The following is a 22,203-nucleotide window of genomic DNA, read 5'->3' as shown; positions in this document are numbered from 1 at the left end:
CCTTTGATTCCCCAACGGCTGAACTAACTAGCCAGCTGCTCTAAAATGTATAACGCGATGATCTCCTTTTGGTGCGATTCAAGGATTCCACCTGCTGTTCTCACCTAATAGGTCTCTCGAGAGATCAGCCTGTTTGTGTTTTTAATTGCACACAACTAATGCTTTCTGCTCCTCTTCCCGTTCCCTTGCTACCCACAGGAACAGATTTCTATGTCAGAACGAGTTCCAGGTTTGTCCCTCCATTAGCAGTTACACGGCTCTTCCACTCGTACATGTGATCAAAGCCAGGTTCTCCTACCTCCTGGGAGGCGTTCTCGTTTGACGTTCCTTCCTTCTGGCCTCTCTATTGTCCGCTGGTTTGGCTGGCTCTGGGGCAGCTGTGGCAACTTTAGTCAACGGCGGTGGGACTGGAAGGGCAGCTACTTTCTTCACAGGCTTCTCCCTGCAAAGTTCAAGTGGAGATCTGATATTCTCATGCAGAACTGCACACACTGGGCACAGAACACGGGGATTTTCCAAAGGAACGCAACTCCCCAACATTTCCACTAATAAAACATGATCCACTTATTGTTATTGTGTTTTTTGGAAAAGAAAACGCAAACTGCATCTCACAGAAGCCTTCCCAGACACTACAGAGCCCCTTCGCCAGGAGAGTTTATTGCATTCTAATATGAAAGGTTTTTAAAGAGACCAGCTGTTATAAAAACAGCCAGTATTATGGTGACAACCTACTCCAGCAGTTTACAGTTCCCCTTGGAATTCGTTTTGGATGATACATGGGTATCTGAAACACATGCCTGCTTACAAACCGTGGGCCAGACTTCAAAGTGAGACACACAGACAACTAACTTATGTGCAAACAACAGATTCACTTGCCTGCTAAGGTGGCGTGCATCCATTTGTACATGCCTCTTTCCAAACGGCGACCCTAGGCTTTCCTCTAGCAATTTACCATGTGAAGCCCCACAAAAACCAATATACTTGTGCATTGCCTTTATGCTTTTATACTCAACAGCAAAGGGGTCCCCTTCAACTCAATTCCAGCAGTGCTCTTTTTCAGGACCGTGATGAGCCACTGGGTGATGTTACACCCATTATGAACCAGGGTCGGAGCTGACAGGCTGCCTGCAAAGGTTGTGAGCGTCTCTCTTTTGCTACCTATTCAATATGCTCTCTTAGAACCCCAGAATTCTAAGGCTGGAAGAGACCTCAGGAGTCATCGAGTCCAGCCCCCTGCCCAAAGCAGGACCAATCCCCACTCAATCAGCCCAGCCTTCACTAAAAGGGATGGAGATTCCGCCCTCTCCCTAGGGAACCCATCCCAGCGCTTCCCCACCCGCCTAGGGAAACAGTTTTTCCTCATATCCAACCTAGACCTCCCCCACTGTAACTTGAGCCCAATGCTCTTCATTCTGCCATCTGCCCCCACTGAGAACAGCCTCTCTCCAGCCTCTTTGGAATCCCCCTTCAGGTAGTTGAAGGCTGCTCTCAAATCCCCCCTCACTCTTCTCTTCTAAACAAACCCAAATCTCTCAGCCTCTCCTCTTAGGTCATGTGCTCCAGCCCCCGAATCATTTTGGTTGCCCTCCGCTGGACCCTCTCCAATGTGTCCACATCCTTTCTGCAGTGAACTGGATGCAGGACTTCAGGTACACTTTATACTGTGCAGAGCACAGGTGTGAAACATGTGCGGTGTTTGAGAGGTAAAAGAAAACATGCCATTTGAGGCAGCTGGAGAGTTGCCATGCTATTCAGCAGCAGATGCAACATTACCAGAACAGTACCTCTAAAGGCATCACTCCACCCAGCCTCAGAAGGCCTGTTGAGGGCTCACGGCAGTGAGTAAAGACTGAATTAGAAATGGGCTGAAACAGTCACGTACCAGGCTGCACGACCTTCAAGTTGTAACTTTCTGAAAATGTTCTATGTCCCCTTTACAAACAGCGCTCTCACTCTACAGCAGAGAAGCATTCTCCACGTGTACTATTTTGTGGCAGAAGTGTATGAGATAGGAAATGCAGGCATATTAAAAAGAGCATGAGGGGGGTGACATAAGCTGCTAAACAAATATTTAAGTTTACATAGCAAATGTGCTTGTGTTCAATCACACCCAACATTGCAAAACAGACATACTATAACTCTATACAGCTACATTTCTTTTACTGGTTTAACGCTATTTGTAATACACAATATCTCCAGTCACATGCTTTATATCTCCGGAAATCTTTCTACAAGAGTGTCATTCAGATTTCATATCTGTACCCGCCCAATTTACAAATTACGGTGTGTACACATGTAACACTTACATACACCCAGGCACATAGTCTGTGAACCACAACTATTAACACAATGAAGGGATTGCCATTGTTGCAACCCTACTCGATGAGATAATTAAGAGAATGCAGTTAATCAGAGACTTAACGCTCACTGTCAAGCCATGCAAGTGACATTCTGTATTGACCGTTTTCAGACCACACCCAGGATCCTCTAGGGGCCAAGGTGACACTATAGCTTTGAGGCTTTTCCTGCAACATCTCTTCCAAAGAGACAAGAGTCTTACCCTTTTCCAGCAGGCGGTGCAAGCTCTCCTTTTGCTTTCACAGGCGCTTTGTGCGGAGATGGTGTTGGGGAGGGAGAGGGGGAAGAGGAGAAGGACCGCGACCTGGACAATTAAAAAATAAATAAAAGATTAGCACTGGGAGGAAGAGGTTTCTAGTGTCTGATTCAGTCCCTGGGATTGTAAAAGGTCCCCTCACTTGCGCTCTCCAGGTCTTTCAGGTGCATGGTAGGGATGTTAAAATTAGACGAATCAACTAATCAAATAGTCAATGGAATGTCCATCAAACTATTTGATTAGTCGATACGGGCGCTTCCGCTTCAAAATGTAGTGAGAGCCTGCCCAGCTGTTGCTCCATTTCAAAGGCAGAAGTGACACACCGAGTCCCCCTCTGGTCCCGGGGTTCCATGCCAAGCTTCCGCTTTGAAATGCACAAGAGCCTGTGGGGGGAAAAGTCTTGTACATTTCAAAGGTGGCATGCTGCCGCTGCTCCTCTGACCCCTCCCACGGAGCTGGGAGAAAGGGCTTTTAAGACGGCTCCCCCCAGCATCCCCTTCTCCCCCCACCACAGCTTTTGCTTATCAGATAGTTGACTAGCCACTTACATCGCTAGTGTGTGAAATACCCTAGTCTCATTTGTACCTTTCCTTCCTGGGGCAGGTGGATGTATTGCACTGATTACTTCTAGTGGGACTCAGCTTGCTCTCTCAGTTTCATACCTACCCTCTGCTCTAGATTCCAGGAAGGGGGAGAGGAATTCGGAGGGAAAACTGGATGTTAGACAGACAGTGACTGGTTCTCAGCTATTCCATACTAATGCCTGGCTCCACACTTCACTACAGACGGCTACACAGCATGGGTTTTTACGAAGAGAATTGTGTCTCCTACATTCTCTGGCTCAGAAACACTGTCACTTAGCTAGTAAGTGACAAAAAAACTGGGAGAGATCTGGGAGAGATCATGCACCTGTAATTTCCTGAAATGCTCGGGCAACCATCAAGCAGAGCACGTGAAAGCTGAAAGAGCCAAGTGCAGAAATTATTTCCTGGACTGGCAGAGACGGAGTCAAGTGACCCACCAGTACCAAGTGGTGCTAGAACTGACAATCTCAACTGATAGATGAGTCACCTTACTACCAGGATTGAAGTCTTTTGCAGTCCAACACCTCCCAGGACCAGAAGACTGGTTTGTTTGCACAACTTTTCCATCAGATAAAGAATAATCTTGGAAAGGTAGTTGGGAGTTTCCTCATTTTCTCTGACAGGAGCAGTAGCCCACGTTAAACAGGTCAGATTGACTGGTGCTGTACGGGAAGGCAGTGTTTTGCAACAAAGAGAAGGTGGAGGTCAGGGGAGGACAAAGTGAGAAGCTAATTTCCGTTGCCTCCAGTTCTCCTATAAGCACTTGCATCTCTAGAGCAACTCCTCCATTGGCAGAAGAAGCTCAAATGAAATTCTGCACACGTCTGTTTTCATTTGGTCCATGCTGAGGATTTCAACCCTAACAAGGTGCCCAGGCCAGGAGCAAGTCTTCCTCCTATTTTCATCCTGATTCAGGGAAACTATTGTGAGACTCACTCAGTTTAGGCAAAGCAATAAACACACTGGAATTCTACCAGCACTATGGTGGAAAAGTGTCATTTCAAAATAGCAAACCATCTTTAAGACAGTTTCACAGGCTGGCTCCTGTCAAGAAATGAGATCCTTCTCCTCAAAGGGAAATTGCAGCGTAGGATGGAAAAGATGAATAATACTACACGATATAGCATGCTTCATCAGTAGATCTCGGGGTACGTCTAGATGGCAGAGTTTTTCTGGGATACCTTTGGTATCCCAGAAAAACTCTGCCACATCCAAGGAATGCGTCTGCTCTTCCAATTTTTTTTCGGAAGAGCAGATGCGTTTTTTTGGTATCCCCGTAAACCTCGTTTTATGAGAAAAAAGGGATGTTCCAAAAAAGGTTTTTTCCCTGACATGTGGCCCAGTGTAGAAGGGCCAAATGTCAGAAAGGCCTTTTCCGAAAAAAGAAGTGGAAAAAGATATGTCAATTGCGGTTCACAATTGACATATCTTTTTCCAGAAGAACTGTGTAGTCTAGACACAGCCTCAAAGTATTTCACAATCTAGGGACGTTAAATTCAGCTGAATTGGCTAATAGAATAGTCGATGCAATTTGCCAGCAGTCCCCTGCTGGCCTTGTGCTCCCTGTGGCGTTTCAAAGTGGCAGCTTTGAAGCGCCCCCTCTTTCTGATTGAGGCAGCGGGAAGGGGGGAAGTGACTAGTCAACTAGCGTGTCGACTATCTGATAAGCAGTTCAGAAGAGGCAGAATTTTAAACATTAAATACTAAAACAATTAAAATAACCCTTATGTGACGCAGAGTAGGAATAACTCAGCTTCTCTATTTAAACAAAATGGAGGGAAATATTTTAAGAGTTGGTTTATGGCTGTTAAATCAACCCTCAAGTGATAGAAGTAATAACAAAACCAACTAACCTTAAAAATCTAGTTAACATCTTTGTAAGGCTTTCATTTCCAGTTCTTTTGAACAGTGAAAGTGATTCTTTCGGACCTCACATGTATGAATGAGAGGTACTGAAAGTATCAACGGGAAAGCAGCAATAAACGACAGCTTCCACAGAGAAAACCCCAGACCCGTCCACTGACTGGCGCTATTTGGTGAGAGACTATGAAACACTGTTTTGAAATAGAGGCAGCACGTGGTCTGGAATTATTGCAGTGTTTTAGTTCCCAGTAACTACTTTTATATGCTGTTCTTGCTGTTGAAGATCAGCACTGGCTTGACTATTTTTGTTCCCAACACTGGTTTTGTATCTGCTTTTAGTTATTAGAGTAACCCAAAAACTATCTTAAAATGAAGCACCCTGCCGAACTACTTTGCTGAGTAGAAGATTGTCTTCTAACACAACAGCTGCAGAGGAACAGTACCTGGATCTGCTGCCTGAGAAAGAACTGTGTCTGGAAGAGTGACTAGAGTAGGAGCTGTAGGAAGAGGATCTGGAACGAGACCGTGAAGAACCAGAACCAGAATAGGACGATGAGCGAGAAGACGACCTGGAAGAAAAAGATTGAACAACTCATAGTGGGGAGCACAACGTTCTCATTTTCAGGGCTTAGTATTAGGGACTCCCATGAAAATCATTCACATTCCCAACCCCCATCCCATCTTCACGACCCACCTACATTTTCTCTCCTTGCACCCCTCTCCCCCATTTCCTCCTTCAAAGGAAAAAGATCTCTTGCTGCCACCACCTCCCCAGCCACCTGGAGCAGGCTGACTATCCATCCCAGAATCTAGCTCTATATATGATGTTTAACCCTGTCACCAGCTGCTTGTTCCTTGCTGGGCCAAGACGGCCTGCCCACTGCAGATCAGAATGGGGGAGAAATCCAGAGAATGCAGCAGTTCTTAAGAAAAAAGGTCAGGATTTCTCTTACCAGCGTTTTACACCTGTTACAGACCCAACCCCTGTCAGTTTGGCATGTTCTGTGCATCTCACGGGTGCTGGAAATCCTTTTGTGGGGGAGAACCCGAAATTCAAGTCTTTAAAGGGTGACAGGCTCCAGACCTGTGCCTCAAACGCTCCCTGATTCAATACCTGCCTTCCACTGGGGTGTTCTGTCCTCTACGGCGCTGTTCGACCCTGTTCCTGAGCTCCAGTCTCCATGCTCCCTGCTGTTACCAGACTCTCCTTCACCAGTGAAAGCACATCCCGTCCTAGAGTCCCCTTCCTGCTGCTACCCCAGGCGTGAGCTAGACCTGATTTATCTGGGTCCCCTCCCCCCAGTACTGATTACAGCCAGATGAACCTCCCTCAAGTTTTAATTTCTTGGGGTAGTCCACTAGCTACAGCGGCTGTTTGGAGGGCTTCCCTTCCCTTGCTCCCCATGGCAGTTCAGTGCCGCAACCCTTAGTAAACCGAGGCGCGCCCCCCCCCCTCCGGTTTATACTAATGATCCAAGCCACTCCTTTCCTGCTGCAATCACCTGCTTGAACGCCATTCCTACTGCTCCAGTTCTAGGAATGCTACACGGGAGCAGTAAGTTGTGCTCCAAAAGGCCACCGAGACTTGCACATGCCCGTTGAAGTGGCTGCTAATCCGGACAAGTCACCACATCCAAGAGAGGCTCAGCAATTAGCTCTCCCTCCGTCCTCCCTGCTTCCATTTACCTAGAAGAGCCAGAGGCTGACGCCGAAGAGGCAGAGGTTTTCCGGCGTCGGCGTGCGCGGCTGGGAGAGGCAGATGCCCCAAGCTTCTTCTTAGGCGACTTGGATCGGCGCCAGGGGTCCTTCCATTCGTCTGCTCTCTTGGACTGAGAGCTGGGGGTCGTAGCTGTCTCCTTCTCCTTCTTTGGTGGCTCAGGCTGACGGCTGGAAAATACACGTGTTTAACTGCCTGGGCCTCTCCCCCACGGCCAGCGGGATTTTTGTACAGCAATTACACACAGCACGGCTCCTTTAGGACAGGTATACAGAGCAGCATCCCTTCACTGAGCATCACTGACCGTTTCCAGTGCCGCTCGGGTCTGTGCTATTTGATACAAGGAGAGTGGTGGAGGTGACGATAAACCAGGACTTCACCTCAGTTTCCATATTGCATCCATAGGCTTATCTGAGCATCTGACCATGACACTCTGCATATATTGCTGAAACTTGGCTGACCAATGCAGAGCCTGTTTGTCTGATAGCCGGGGCTAGTGCTGTTAGGGATGGAGGGGCCATTCTGTAGGTATATTATGAGTCAGTCTTTGCCCCAAAGAGCTTAGTCAAAGTCAAGCCAAGGAGAAAGGAAGCATTAGCCTTCAAGGAACCACCTACGCTGCAATTAAAACCATGGGGCTGGCCCATGCCAGCTGACACAGGCTGACAGGGCTCAGGGTGTTTAATTGCTGTGTAGACATGTGGGCTCCAGGCAGGGAGCCCAAGCGCACTGTCTACACTGCAATCAACAGTCCCGCAGCCTGAGTCAGCTGGCCTGGGCCGGCCGCAGGTATCTAATTGCGAAGTGACTTGTCACACAGGAAGTCTGTTGGCCCAGTTGTCTCCCACGCGGTTTGGGAAGGTAGCAAGGTAAGGCTGGTTGTGCGTTCTCTCCACTGTACCATCTGCCACTTTGTAACTGAATTTAGTCTACTGAGCATCGTATTTTAAACTGCCCAGGTCTGGCTACATCGCAGAGCCCAACGTGCCACCATTACAAAAGTTCTCAAGTGGGTTTCACCCTCCCAACCTCTGCTCGCAAGTGAAAGACAAGCTGCCCGCAGAGTTCCCAAAGCACGAAGACACTGGCCCCAGGCTCTGCTTCATGCTACACAATCCTGGCCCCAGGAAGCCCAAGAAAGCAAACCCAACGGCATATGCCTATTGCCTAGCGCAACACAGCGCTTTCTCCCCGCTGATGCTTCCTGGAGAGGACTTTTGTCTGGGGAATAAAATACTCGCCACAGAAAGCCTGGTTTCTGTACACGCTTCCATTATTGACTCAGCAGTGAGCAGGCAACTAGGCTAATACCCAGGGGAAATTGATGTTCCTGTGAGGGCATTCCCATATTTAGTCTTTCCTCAAGTACTACCTGCTTACTCAATATACAGCAGCACCTGACAAACTGGTTCAGCTCTCTCCCATTAATCAACCCTGGCTCTGGGCCCGCAGTGATAGCTGACAGCCAGCATTCAAACTATGCTAGCAGCTACAGAAATTCTTACCAGCCCCTGGACATTCCTGTTTCTCAGTCCTACATTGGCCCATGCTCATTCAACAGCTCACAGCCTCTCTTCAGAGGAGAGCCGTGCCCGTTATGGAGGCTGGCAACCCATGCGTCCTACCCTGCGGTGGTCTCATTTGGATTTACACACAGGCAAGATGCCATGTGTTCCCTGGTGGTGTTAACAGGCAGGCAGCAAAGAGACTGAAGAGAAGCCGGCGCTTAGTTGCTTCAAGAAAGGGGCTTGCTGACTCATCTCAGGCTGCTGCTGGCATGTGAAGGGAGGAAAACTGGGCCCAGCAGGGAAGCACTCTAGGGGAGTGAAAGCAGTCAAAAACAGGGGAGCTTGAATGGGATTTTAGGCATATTTGATCTAAGCTCCAAGTCTCTTGTAGGGCAGCAATACCTTACTCAGAATCATAGAACACTAGAAGTGGAAGGGACCTTGAGAGGCCATCTAGTCCAGTCCCCAGCCTTCACGGCAGGACCAAGCACCATCTAGACCATCCCTGACAGGTGTCTGTCTAATCAGCTCTTACATATCTCCAGTGATGGAGATTCCACAACCTCCCTGGGCAATTTATTCCAGTGTTTAACCACCCTGATAGTTAGGAACTTTCTCCTAATGTCCAACCTAAACCTCCCTTGCTGCAGTTTAAGCCCATTGCTCCTTGTCCTATCCTCAGAGGCCAAGAAGAACAATTTTTCTCCCTCCTCCTTATGACACCCTTTTAGATACCTGAAAACCTCTATCATGTCCCTTCTCAGTCTCCTTTCCAAACTAAACAAGCCCAATTCCTTCAGCCTTGCCTCACAGCTCATGTTCTCTAAACCTTTCATCAAAGGTCCTCTTCTCTGGACCTTTTCCAGTTTCTCCACATCTTTCTTGAAATGTGGTGCCCACAACTGGACACAATACTCCAACTGAGGCCTAACCAGAGCAGAGTAGAGCGGAAGAATGACTTCTCGTGTCTTGCTCACAACACTCACTGTGTGAACGCAGCCCAGAATCAGGTTTGCTTTTTTTGCAACAATGTCACACTATTAACACGTGGCCACTATGACCCCTAGATCCTTTTCTGCAGGACTCCTTCCTGGACAGCCCCTTCCCATTCTGTATGTGTGCAACTGACTGTTCCTTCTAGGGTTGCCCGGTGTCCGGTTTTGAAACGGACAGTCCAGTATTTGAGCTTTCTGTTTGGGAAACAAATTGAGAAAATAGAAATGTCCAGTATTTTCTAACTAAGCTGTAATATAGATGGTGATGTAACGTTAAGTTAAGTATTTCTGTTGAAACCACCTGGCAATCCTAGTTTCTTCCTAAGTGGAGTATTTTGCATTTGTCCTTATTAAACTTCAACCTGTTTACCTCAGGACTGCTGGGGAACTCCCAGTCTGCTCGCAATAAAGTAGCATGAACCATGACCACGCGCTCTGCTAGTAACTCCTACCACACAGGGTGCTCTGTGTACTAGAACGATACGTATACCCTGTACATGGGGCCAGTAAGGGACTCACTTCTGAGGCATTCAGCAGGACAACCCTTCTGTTTCTCTACGGAAGGAATTCCCCGACTCAGAGGTCTGTCCCACTCTTCTGAGAAATCCTTGTGCTACCAACTAATGATCTGTCCTGCTGCACTGCTGCAGCGGAGAGGGCGGCAGACAACAGAGGATCGCTCAGAGCCCTCACTAAGCCATAACCACCAATGTATGGATTCCTTCACATGAGCCCTCTTCAAAAAGAAAAGCTCCTGGAAAGGAGACTGTCCTTCAGTTGCACTGACATGGATCTGAACGCAGCCCCTCCATAGCATCGCTCGGTTTGCAGCACGTAACAAAACAGGGCTTATTCATACACAATCCAAAGAGCCCATGCCTGCTACTGGGGGGAGGTGATTCAAAAGGGCTCGGGGCTCCCCGCCACTGCTGCTGCTACTGCAAGAGTAGTGATGGCTGGAGCTCGAGGGCCTTTAAAATCGCTGCTGGGGTGCCAGAGAGTGTGCGGGCAAGGGCTGCGAATGGTTAACTGGTAAGTATCACCCTTACTGGGTGATGCTCACCGGTGTATGGTTAACCAGCAGGGGCTGGCGCCTAGCCATGGCGGGGGTACTGCTCCAACCAGGCCCAGTTTAAATGGTTAATCAGTTAAACAATGTTTAACCAGTTAACTGATTACATCCCTAGTCAGCCCCCCCGAAGACTCTTCACCCCCTACCAGAGCGAAGCTACAACTAAGGCAGTAGTTGTTTAGCAGCACACAGCCAGCGGATCCGGCAGGGGCTTATGAAGGGGCCAGAACATAATTCACCACAACTGGAAGTTTGGCCAGGACATACTCTTCTTTGCAAAAAAGCGTCCTGAAAATCCTGAGTCACCTCAAGTAGCAAGGGCCCCAATTTTCTACTTCACGTGAAATGGGATGTTTCTAAGGAAAAGAGCAGCTGGGGGAAGCCTCAACATACATACTAGAAGGACCCTCTGGTCTTGGCCAGCAAGGAACTGACGTCGGGTACGTTGATACCCGGCACTCCAGTCAAAGTGAGAGTGTCCGGGCTAAGGGGAGCAGGTCTGGTCTGATTTAACTAAATCCATTTCTAAACGGACTGAGTTAAAACAGTACAACTGCCGAGGGAGACGAGGCCTGAAAACAGGTGACCCTACGTCAGAGAAGGTGAGGGAAGGAATCTCTTTGGCTGTGCCCCAACTCTGGCTTGTGAGAAGCTTTCAAGCTTACACACAGCTCCTCTGCAGGTCTTGGGCCTGCTCTACATTCCAACCCGTCATTCAGGGCTCATCTACATGGACTGTGCTTCAGGGGCGCAGCTGCACCCCTGTGGCGCTTAGTGAAGGTGCTACCTATGCCAACAGGAGGCGTTCTCTGTGGCTTTTCCATGCCGATGGACATGGACATAAGTTGGCAGTGTACACCAAGCCTCGGGGTGATACGGTGTTTGTGTCTTCTCTCATATTTCAGTAGGAGTTCATTCAAGGGTATAGAGAGTGTCTGGTTTCACTCACATGGTTACTACTGGGGTATGTAGTGCAGTGGATGAAGTGCGCCATGTGACAGGTAAGCGTAGGACCCACAGATGTGGAAAGGTGTGTTGTGTGGGGGGTGCCGATCATTGTAGCAGTGGCAAGATGGCTGCACGTTTAGCATTTGTTGTTCTGGCGGGGTGGGGTGGTGCTCGGAGCTGATGTGTTCTGATCACAGTGGGGAGCGTACCTGCGCTGATGAGCTTGGAGAGTTGGGAGCTAGACTGAAGGCTGAAAGAGGGGCTTAGGAAAGGATTTGCTCAGGAGGCTGTCTCCATCCAGCCTAGGTGGCAGGAGGCAGGTATGCGTGAGGGTAGGTCGCAGCTAGGGGACTACAGCGGAAAAGGGTTTTTTTATTTCTATATTGAAACACAGTCTCTTGGGGTATATGGATGGCCTCTTCCAGGATGCAATCTATGTCTCTGGTGGAGTGCCCCTGTTTGAAGGTGGTTTTTAAGATGTATATCCTGGACTTTCTCCTTGGAACATGTTCTGGGATAGCTGAGTGCCTGGCTTCTTGATGTGTTTAGGGTGGTTCCTGGATCTGTGAAAGCAGATGTGGTAATCCCTGGGTTTCTCGTATACAGCTGTCTGTAGCATTCCATTGCTAAAGCTGATCATGGTGTTCAGGAAGTTGATGCTGGTGTGACTGTTCCAGAGAGCTGAATGGAGGAGTGAGGGTTACTAAAGCAGTGATGGAAATCTATGAGGGAGTTGAGGTGGTGTGTCCAGAGGATGAGTGTATCACTGACATCTCTCAGGTTTATCATTGCTTTTCTGGTGCATTTGTGAATCTAAGTAGCAGTCAGAGGCACTTGTTTGTAGTTCACTTCCTAAATGCATTCAGATCGTTAACTAACAATATGGAATTGTCCTGCATTGCCTGGGGGATGACTAGAACCCGAAGGCTTAATAGGCCTTTCCCATCCCCAATTTCGATTTACCCCTGAAAGCAAGTCGATGTTAGCTGTAGGAAATGGCAAAGACATTCATTGTGAATTTCAAATTGTGGTGATCAAGGAAACTGCTGAGGTGGAGAGAACAAGGAATAAAGCTGACTATGTCTTACTACAGATCACTACTGCATCCAGCTAACTCAGTAGCTGTCCAACAATTCATGCGAAGCATGTCATTTAATTCAATGAGGAAACTAAAAAGAGGTGAGGGTGGGGGAGAGGGGGGGGGGTCTGACGTCATGCCGCCATTCTCCTTTCCCAATTATTTATGCAAATTAATCAACAAGGAGGAAAATAACCTCAGGGAAAGTGCTTCCTTCCCTTCCCCCATGCATGACATCAGTCTACCAGGTGTCTTATCAACACAGCTTCAGGGTTATTGTTCTGAAGCGTAGCTACAATTTCGGTTTTGAAAGTGGAAAGTCCATCTTTAGTATTTGAAACCGTTTCTTTCATAGGAGGAAGATAAACTTTTGAAGTGGCACTGACGACAGCATATGCTTTCCAGCCAAGTACAATGGAATTTTACAGCAGGAAATTAAAAATAAAATAAAATAAAATAAAACAAGGAAAGTTTGGAAAGGTCTGAACAGTCATCAAGGTTTAATAACTTAAAAGCAAACACACAGAGAGCTTCAGTGTACATTACCAGATTTTTAAGGCTCTCATTATGATATAGGAGATTAAGGATGAATAATTTTGTGATTTGCATGTGCAATGACCCAGCCTGGGAACAGGTGTGCATGGCCCTGGCAGTGCTATCAGTTATAACTGGCAATGAAATGGATGGGGACACTTTGCATCTCTTGAGCATTTCAGGCCAATACAGAACTAAGTCCATCATGTTTGGAACATTTTCTTCAAAATCACAAAGGACAAACTTTACAATGCAATGAGACACATGATTGCCTTCTGCAGCAGCTGAATCTATCACCGAGACCAGTTTGAATAGATCTAGGAAATGGAACTTGTCTTGCGGGTGGGGTATTTGACACTGGAAAGCCACGGCCTTCTCTGTGGTGGGAGTACAAGTGAAAGTGTCTGGACACACTGTCTCATTCTTTACAATAATGTTATAAGTGCAGGCCACATTCTTTCTAGTAATTTCACCTTTGAACGGCTGCTGAGAGAAGAATCAACTTCCTTAGGTCCACATTCAAATCACACAAACACACTTGGCTGATCCCAGCTTATGGTCCCAAAAATGTTCCTGTTATATTGTGAAAGTGGTAAGCAAGCCTGCACAAGTAGGAAGTCTCTACAAGGATGCTAAATTTTAACAAAAGCTACAGTGCTTTTAAAGGACTGCTTGGAGCAGCTTGTCTTAGACCCCATAAAAGGAGAGGTCTTGATTTAGTCTTAAGTGGAACACAGGATCTGGTCCAAGAGGTGAATATAGCTAGACCACTTCAAAACAGTTGCTATAATTAGATTTAACTTCCCTGTGGTGGGGAAGACACCACAGCAGCCCAACTCTGTGATTTTTCATTTTAGATTACACAAATATGAGAGCATTAGCTGAACAGAAAGTAAAAAGGCACAGTGCGCCAAAATGAAATCCCAGCAAGCTGCATGCAAACTTTGAGACCTTATAATAGAGGCTCAACTTAAATGTGTACTCCAAATTAAAAAAAACAGTAAGAGAACCAAAAAGTACTGACATGACTAAACAAAGTAAAAGAAGCAGAGAGACACAAAAAAAGCATAGTTTAAAAAGTGGAAGTTAATCCCAGTGAGAAAAATAGAAAGGAGCATTTTGGCAATTGACATGTAAAAACATAATTAGGGAGGCCAAAAAAGAATTTGAAGAACAGCTGGCCAAAAACTCAAAGTAATAGCAAATTTTTTTAAGTACATCAGAAGCAGGAAGCCTGCTAAATACTGGATGATTGAGATGCAAAAGGAGCACTCAAGGACAATAAGGTAATTGCAGAGAAATTAAATTCTTTGCATTGGTCTTCATGCCTGAGGATGTTAGGGAGATTCCCAAACCTGAATAATTCTTTTTAGGCAACAAATTTGAGGAACTATTCCAGATTGAAGTGTCATTTAAGGTGGTTTTGGAACAAATCAGTACTTATCAACTACTCAAATTGATAAACTAAACAACAGTAAGTCACCAGGACCAGATGGTATTCACCCAAGAGTTCTGAAGGACAAATGCGAAACTGCAGAGTTACTAACGGTGGTTTATAACCCATCCTTTAAATCAGTTTTGGTACCAAATGACTGGAGGATAGAGTGATCCTGGCAATTACAGGCTGGTAAATCTAAACTCAGTACAGGGCAAACTGGCTGAAACTACAGTAAAGAACAGAATTCTCAGACATATAGATGAACATAATTTGTTGAGGGGGGGGAAGTTAACATGGTTTCTGTAATGGGAAACCATACCTCACCAATCTACTAAAGTTCTTTGAGGGTGTCAACAAGCATATGGGCAAGGGGGATCCAGTAGATTTAGAATACTTAGATCTCCAGGGAGCCTTTGACAAGGTCTTTCACCAAAGGATCTTAAGCAAAGTAAGCTGTCATGGGATAAGAGGGAAGATCCTCTCATGGACTGATAACTAGTTAAAAGATAGGAAACAAAGGCTAGGAATAAATAGTTTTCACAATGAACTAGTGGTGTCTCCCAGGGGTCTGTAATGGGACTAATCCCATCAACATTAGTGATACTGTGCCACATTATTTGTATGGAAATGTGCTTTTGAATACGAATGTGTGCAACTAAGTCATGTTTTATGCAAAATGGGGCAAGAGCTTGAATGCCTATATTCTATTTGTGTCCATGTTTCTTGCTTGTATGTGAAGTTAGAAATATGAAGTATAAACTTGTTGATTATTCTAGCTCTTCCAGTGAAAGTCATTAGTGGTACTTAAGGAACTTGCTCAAGGCATCTGTGACTATTCTTGTTTTCCCTATGAGCCTGGATTATGATTGGTCCTATAAGACAGGTGACCATGCCACCTGGTGCTGAAATCCATAGAATCACAGAATACTAGAACTGGAAGGGACCAAGAGAAGTCATTGAATCCAGTCCCCTGCCCTCACAGCAGCACCAAGCACCATCTAGTCATCCCAGACAGGTCCAAGCTTGGAGCCGGAAGCTTCCCTACCATCACCACCCCTCCCTCTTCCAATGTAAGGCTGCCGACGCCTAGCCCGCGCAGGCTTGCCATGGGCAGAGGGCTGCTTCCGGCTAACGGTTAACCGTGAAGAGTGATGCTCACTGGGTTCACATTCCTAGTCCAGACCTACTAGGAAATGTGCCATTGATTGAGCAGCACTGAAAATTCAGAACCCTTTTAGCTCACTGCCAGCTCTGACTAGTTGCAGTGGCCTAGGTCTCGCAGCCGTGAATCACACTCAATTTGCATTGCCTTGTTCTGAACCACTCCCTTCCGGGATCAGCCCTGTTCTAACACTTTCCAGTTTGCAATCTGTGGCTGACCAGATGCAACTGCACTGGCTGGTTCTAAACGCAGCAAGCTGTACTATTCTCTAACGCACCAACCACAGACAGCAACCATCACACTGCTAGCTCTTTTCATCTTGCCTCACAAACGAGCTCAAGATTTCCATAAATGTGCAAACACATTTGTATTTTGGGGGAAATACTGAAAAAACTATTGGGGATTTTTTTTGGGGGGGAGGGGGAGGGGAGAAATGGACGCTGGAGGGACGACTGAATTTTTGGCCCTGAACCACTGAGAACATTGAAAAAGGACACCAAGAGAAATCTATGGCCAGCAGAATCAAGGACAATTAGGGTTTTTTTGTTTTTTAAGATATGAGGTACAAAAAGTATCCCTGACAATGGTAATGGGTCATTAGATGGAAACAGCAGAATCATCATAATGCAAAAAAGTTAAATAACTATTTTTGCTCTAAAGCTTCAGAGGGGTAGTCGAGTTAGTCTACAGGATAAACTTAAACAACAACCAATAGTCTGGTAGCACTTTAAAGACTAACAAAACATGTAGATGGGATCATGGCTGTGCCCACGAAAGCTCATGATACCATCTACATGCTGTGTTAGTCTTTAAAGTGCTACCAGACTATTTGTTGTTGAAGTTTATTTTTGCTCTGTATTTGGGAAAAACGGGAGTGTCACATCAGAAGACGACATACTTTCAAGTTCACTAGTATTTTAGGAGGATGTTAAATAACAGCTACAAAAGTCAGACAACTGAAAATCGGCAGATACAGATAACTTTTAGCCAAGAGTTTTAAAAAAGCTGGCTAAGGAACTCACTGGACTGAGTTGATTTTCAATAAGCCTGGAACGGGGGGAAGTATGGAAGACTCACAGAAAATAACGTGCTAATATTTAAAAAGCGTAAATGGGATGACCTATGTAATTATAGGGTTGGCAGCATAATATTGATCCAAGGAAAGAGATGGAGATAGGACACAATTAATAGGTAAAGGGCAACATAATTAATGCCAGTCAACATGAGATACAGAAAACAGATTCTGTCAAAGTAATTTCATTTTTGTTTTCAGACAAGTTTGGTTGATAAAGATAATAATGCTGATTCTCCTGTAAGGCACTAGATTTGGTAATGGATGGCATCTTAACGAAATACACACAAATTAACAGGGCCCACGTTGCATGAATTAAAAGCTGACCAACCAATCAGTCTCAAAATGAAACTGTAAACGGGGAATCATTACTGAACAGGTATTTTTAGCGGTGTCCCAAAAGACTGGTTCTTGGTTCTATGGTGCTTACCATTTGTATTAATGACAGTGGCAGAAAACACAATCATCACTGCTCAAGTTGACAGGCGATCAAAACTGGAGGACCGGTAAACTGTGAAAAGGACAGGTCACTGGTGCTGGGTGATCTGAATTGCTTGGTGAGATGGGCTCAAGCAAACAGTCTGTGTTTTAATACAGTTAAACATAAATGCATCCATCTGGGAACAAAGACCACAGGCCATGCTTACAGGATGGAGACACTGCTCTGGGAAGCAGTGACCGATAAAGATTGGGGAGGGGATGACTTTGTGGCCAAAAAGGCTACGGCAATTCTTGACAGAGTAAAAAGAGGAATTGCGTGAAAAAGTAGAGAGGTTATTTTACCCCTGTATTTACACCGCTGCAACCGCTGCTAGAATACTGTGGTCCGTTCGGGTGCCCGCAGTTCAAGAAGGATGTTGATAAACTTGAGAGGATTCAGAGCGAAACCACGAGAATGGTTAAAGGATTGGAAAGCCCGCCTTTTAGTGACTGAGCTCCTTAAGTCTTTTTATTTAGGTGAAGGGCTGACTTGTTGACAGTCTACAAGCACCTATCAGGGGAAAAATATTTAAGAACAGGCTCTTCAGTCTGGCAGACAAAGATCTACGATAGACCAGTGGCTGGAAATCAAAGCCATAGAAGTTGAGTGTGGAAAGGTGAAAGAACTATTTTAACACCGGATGGCTGTGTCTACGCTGGCCACTTATTCCGGAAAATCAGCCGCTTTTCCGGAATAACTTGCCAGCTGTCTACACTGGCCCCTTGAATTTCCGGAAAAGCACTGACGATCTACTGTAAGAAATCAGCCGCTTTTCCGGAAATACTATGCTGTGGAGAAGGCCAATAAAGAAAAGTTATTTATTAGTTCCCTAAATAGAAGAACTAGAGGACACCAAATTAAATTAATGGGGAGCAGGTTTAAAACTAATAAAAGAAAGTTCTTCACACAGCGTGTAGTCAACCTGTGGAACTCCTTGCCAGAGGACGCTGTGAAGGCTAGGACTATAACAGAGTTTAGAGAAGCTAGATAATTTCATGGAGGTTAGGTCCATAAAAGGCTATTAGCCAGGGGATAAAATGGTGTCCTTGGCCTCTGTCTGTCAGAGGCTGGAGAGGGATGGCAGGAGACAAATCACTTGATCATTGTCTTCGGTCCACCCTCTCTGGGGCACCTGGTGTTGGCCACTGTCGGTAGACAGGACACTGGGCTAGATGGACCTTTGGTCTGACCCAGTACGGCCGTGCTTATGTTCTAATGTTCCCGTTTGGGCAAAAATCCTTTTTCCAGAAAACTGTTCAGGAAAAGGGCCAGTGTAGACAGCACAGTAGTGTTTTCCGCAAAAAGCCCCGATCGCGAAAATGACGATCGGGGCTTTTTTGCGGAAAAGTGCGTCTACATTGGCATGGACGCTTTTCCGGAAAAAGTGCTTTTCCGGAAAAGCATCCTGCCAATGTAGACGCGCTTTTTCCGAAAATGCTTATAACGGAAAACTGTTCCATTTTACGCATTTCCGGAAAAGGGTGCCAGTGAAGACGTAGCCAATTTGTCTACATTTCATTTCTCTACTGAGAGAGGAATGCAAATGCAGACACCCAAAATTGCAAATGAAGCACAGATTTGAATTTCCCACGCTTTTTGAGAAGTAAGGGTTATTTCAAGGGAAGGGTTTTCCTCTCGAAATAGCCCTGTTTTTTCCTCTCGAAACAGCACCATAACGTGACTAGCAAATGAAGCATGGGAAATTCAAATCCGTGCTTCATTTGCAATTTCAGGTGTCTGCATTTGCATTCCTCTCTCAGAAGAGGAATGAAATGTAGACATACCCACTGAGTGATTAACCACTGGAACAATTTACCAATGCTCCGTGGCAACTTCAAGATCAACTTTAGAAAAATCTCTGACCGCTCTGCTCTGGGAATTATGAGGAGCTGTTCCCTGGTCTGTGCTGTGCAGGAGAGCAGACTGGATGATCGCAGCAGTCCTGGTCTCAGACTGGCAGAGGATTTCCATTTGAGAGAAAGGCTTCTACCCATCCCCAGTGGTGAAGACTGACTCAATGATTCTTGGCACCCTCCCCAATCTCAACTACCTCCTTTACTGCCCGGGGCCCCTGCACCGGATTCCAATATACTTGAAATGTCAGATTTAGTTTTACATTTTTGGCTATTTGAGCTTCAGATCCTCTTCCATTCCCTCTCAGGTCCATGCTGGTCATAGTTTCTGTTCCCTTCTATTAGCTTCCCCAGGGGAAACTCCTGTGTTAATGCACTGAAGGCCATTCACCAGTAATTATAGCTATCCTTGGTACAACTATAGCAAAGATCCTTAGCATCTCAGTTGTTGCCTCATGCTTTCTGGCATGCTCTCCGTGGAACTGGGCTTTCAGAGCTCTTTAGTCACTAATGACCAAGGAGAATTAGTCACATGGCAGCTGGAAATGCGAATCTGTTTATTAGGCAATGACCTGCTTGGTTTGCCGCAGCGCCTGCCAGAGTGCTTCCCTGATGACTGCTGCCTGAGGAATTTCATACAAGCTTGGAACACCAATGGTTTTCAACATCGGAAAGCCACAGGACAGAGGGAGGCACTGAAAAATCATCGGCCAAGAACTTGGGAAGAGGCTGGAATTGCCAACAGGGGTGATGTAAACCATTAGGGAAAGCACAAGAGCCTATAAATAAACTAATAGGAAGGAATTACTTCCACTAGGAGGGAGAGGCATGCATGAGAGATGAAGTAATCGCTAAAATGTTACATATGAAACACGTTTTGCAAATGATTTATTTATAGAATGGTAAAATCAAAACTCAGTTCTATAAATAGCGCTGAGTTATTTGCATGCAAGGGATGTAGGGAGTTGGTGAATTCTTACTGGAGCAATACCACTCGATGGTGCTTAATGGGCTGGCCAAAATATCTGTAAATTGAGCATATTTATATAAACGTATGTATGGGCAGTCATGTTTCCGATTAGAATCACACTTTAAATGGGTGTTTCAAACACTAGCACATCAAAGCACATTACAAGTTGCACCTCTCTAGTCTGGCACTCGCTGGTCCGGCAACCTCTGTGATCCGTCATGATTTCAGATAGCTGGATGCCCACTTAGCATGGCCAAGTGTCCTGCAGTCCCATAAAGTTTGTTTCCAGGCTCTCAGTGTTCTGTGCTGTTATTCAGCTCTAATTTACCCCTCAGTATCTTCTAAGAGCCCAGTAAGCAATGGAAGTGTTGGTCATGCTGCCAGACAATATTGACCTCCTGTGGTTCAAAAAATTCTTTGGCTTGCCCAGGTCAGGACCCCAGAGCACCAGACTAGAGAGGTTCAACCTGTACTCAACTTTAAGTACACTGCAGCAGAATCCCCAAGGCAAGGTGATGCTCTGTACCCCCACACTGGCTTGCCATGCCGTACTGCCCTGTGTAAACAATCCCTAGGATTTCCACTGTGACCTCATTTTGTTTGCTTTCCTGCATTTCTCTCTCTACTGCCAATACACCCAAACACTTTTGAATGTAACTGAGCGAGTGGATCACAAGTGGAATCCAAACAGCAAAACCTGGGGGTGGGGGGTTTGATTGCTTACATAAGAGCAATTCTAACAGTCCTCAACTGGCACATCATCTCCACTGGAAACAAGATAAAGGTACTCTCAGACACCAGTTCACTGTTAAATATTCCTTGCTTCACTCCACGTTACCTTGTAAAACAGTTATCCTTTACTTGAGTGCTTGCATCTGATTTGGAAGCATTACATTTTAGACCTATACTATGTACAACAATGCTGTTAACGGTTAACCTCACCCTTAATGGGTGAGGCTTACTGGTTACGGTTAACTTAGCAGTGGCTGAACAGCCCTTGTCCACGGCAGGCCAAGGATGCTCTAGACTGGCTGGAGCAGCCCCCCCCACGTCCCTCATTTAATCGGTTAACTGGTTAAACTTAACATTTAACCGGTTAACCAACTGAACGGGATTTTATATCCCTAGCTAGCTCTGGAAACAGCACAATAACTACTTCATAGCCAGCATTTGGAGAGGTGGTTTATTTTTTGTTTTGTTTTAAACTAACTTACAAAAGAAACCAAAACAAAAGTTCCTATCTGATTTTCTTCAAAACTGCTGGTAGGGTATTTGACTTTTATCTAGTTATGTCTTGTACTGACCGGCTGAGACAGGAGTAGGTATGCATGAGTAGATTTGCTTTTGGCTCAATAGCAGAAATCGAGCCCAAAGCTGTCAGATTATTGGAACGGTTTGAATCAGTGTGTTTGGTACTGGATGAAAACCAACAGCTTCCCCTGCTCTACTTATCAGACTCAAGCCTGTCTTGAGGATGTCTAGTTCAGGGAGTTGATTAGGGTTGGGTCAATGTTAGCCTCTGCACCTCACCTCCACCTCTAGAAACCCGGCTCCGCAGATGGACTAACTCTCCCATGATGCACTGCAGGAGCTATGTTCCGGGTCACTCAGGCATCCCTTTGTCCACTGGCTTTGCCCCGTGACTACACCTCCCATCCATTTCAACATTTCTGAATTGAACTTTTATTGAACTTTTAATTTTTCAAAAGGGTTTGATATTTTATTTTGCCCAACCTAGCATGAAGACATAGATATCAGAATTTCCCAAGGGATGGAATTTCCTTTTGCCCTTCTTCCCCATCAGCTCTGATATTTATATAGCATTTTACAACTAATCCAAACCTATTTGTGAGTTATTGTATCAATAAATTCAGTTGACAGACTAAGAAACCAGAACACAGGAATTCCCATACAGGATCCAGTACTCTGGCTATGGCTGGCACTGGAAGTTTCAGAGGAAGAGACGAGAAAAGCTGTAGCTGGCAGATCTGAGGAGATTTCTCCGGGGCACCCGGTTACTAACACAGAACAAAGATTGGCTTAATCCCTGAAAATTGAGGCTTGACATGCTTCCCAATCCCCTTTTGGTCTTTAGTATTAACGAGAATGCTGGATATTTGTGTTACCTATAAAACCTCCTGGATTCTTGCCAAGAGCCATCTGCCAAGGCCAAGGAAGGAGCCAATCCTGTTAGTGCTAGGATTCAAACTCCCGCCTTTACGTCCTGTGCTGAGCCAGTTAAATTTCTGAGAGGCACAGCAATCTCAGTTAAGGTAGCTTTGGACTTCTCCCATGTACGTACTAAAGACATTTT

At 45.8% G+C, this 22,203-nt stretch overlaps 1 protein-coding gene across 9 annotated transcripts in view; it reads right to left on the bottom strand.

Annotated features, from left to right (window-relative positions):
* ZC3H18 (zinc finger CCCH-type containing 18) overlaps nt 1–22,203 on the bottom strand; it is a 67,461-nt gene that overhangs the window by 13,435 nt on the left and 31,823 nt on the right. For 6 of the 9 annotated variants that reach the window (XM_075939891.2, XM_089781551.1, XM_089781546.1 and 3 more), the window contains exons 10-13: nt 6,748–6,948; nt 5,505–5,630; nt 2,561–2,662; nt 299–463 (exon numbers count right to left, since the gene is read on the bottom strand). In XM_075939891.2, coding sequence (XP_075796006.2) covers nt 299–463; nt 2,561–2,662; nt 5,505–5,630; nt 6,748–6,948 — 594 coding nt within the window. The remainder of the gene's footprint in view (nt 1–298; nt 464–2,560; nt 2,663–5,504; nt 5,631–6,747; nt 6,949–22,203) is intronic. The other 3 variants (XM_089781548.1, XM_089781549.1, XM_089781552.1) reach the window with 2 other exon arrangements.

The sequence above is a fragment of the Pelodiscus sinensis genome, chromosome 12, assembly GCF_052426305.1.
Source record: "Pelodiscus sinensis isolate ZL-2025 chromosome 12, ASM5242630v1, whole genome shotgun sequence".
Lineage (NCBI taxonomy): Eukaryota > Metazoa > Chordata > Testudines > Trionychidae > Pelodiscus > Pelodiscus sinensis.
This window is presented reverse-complemented; position numbering and strand designations above follow the sequence as displayed.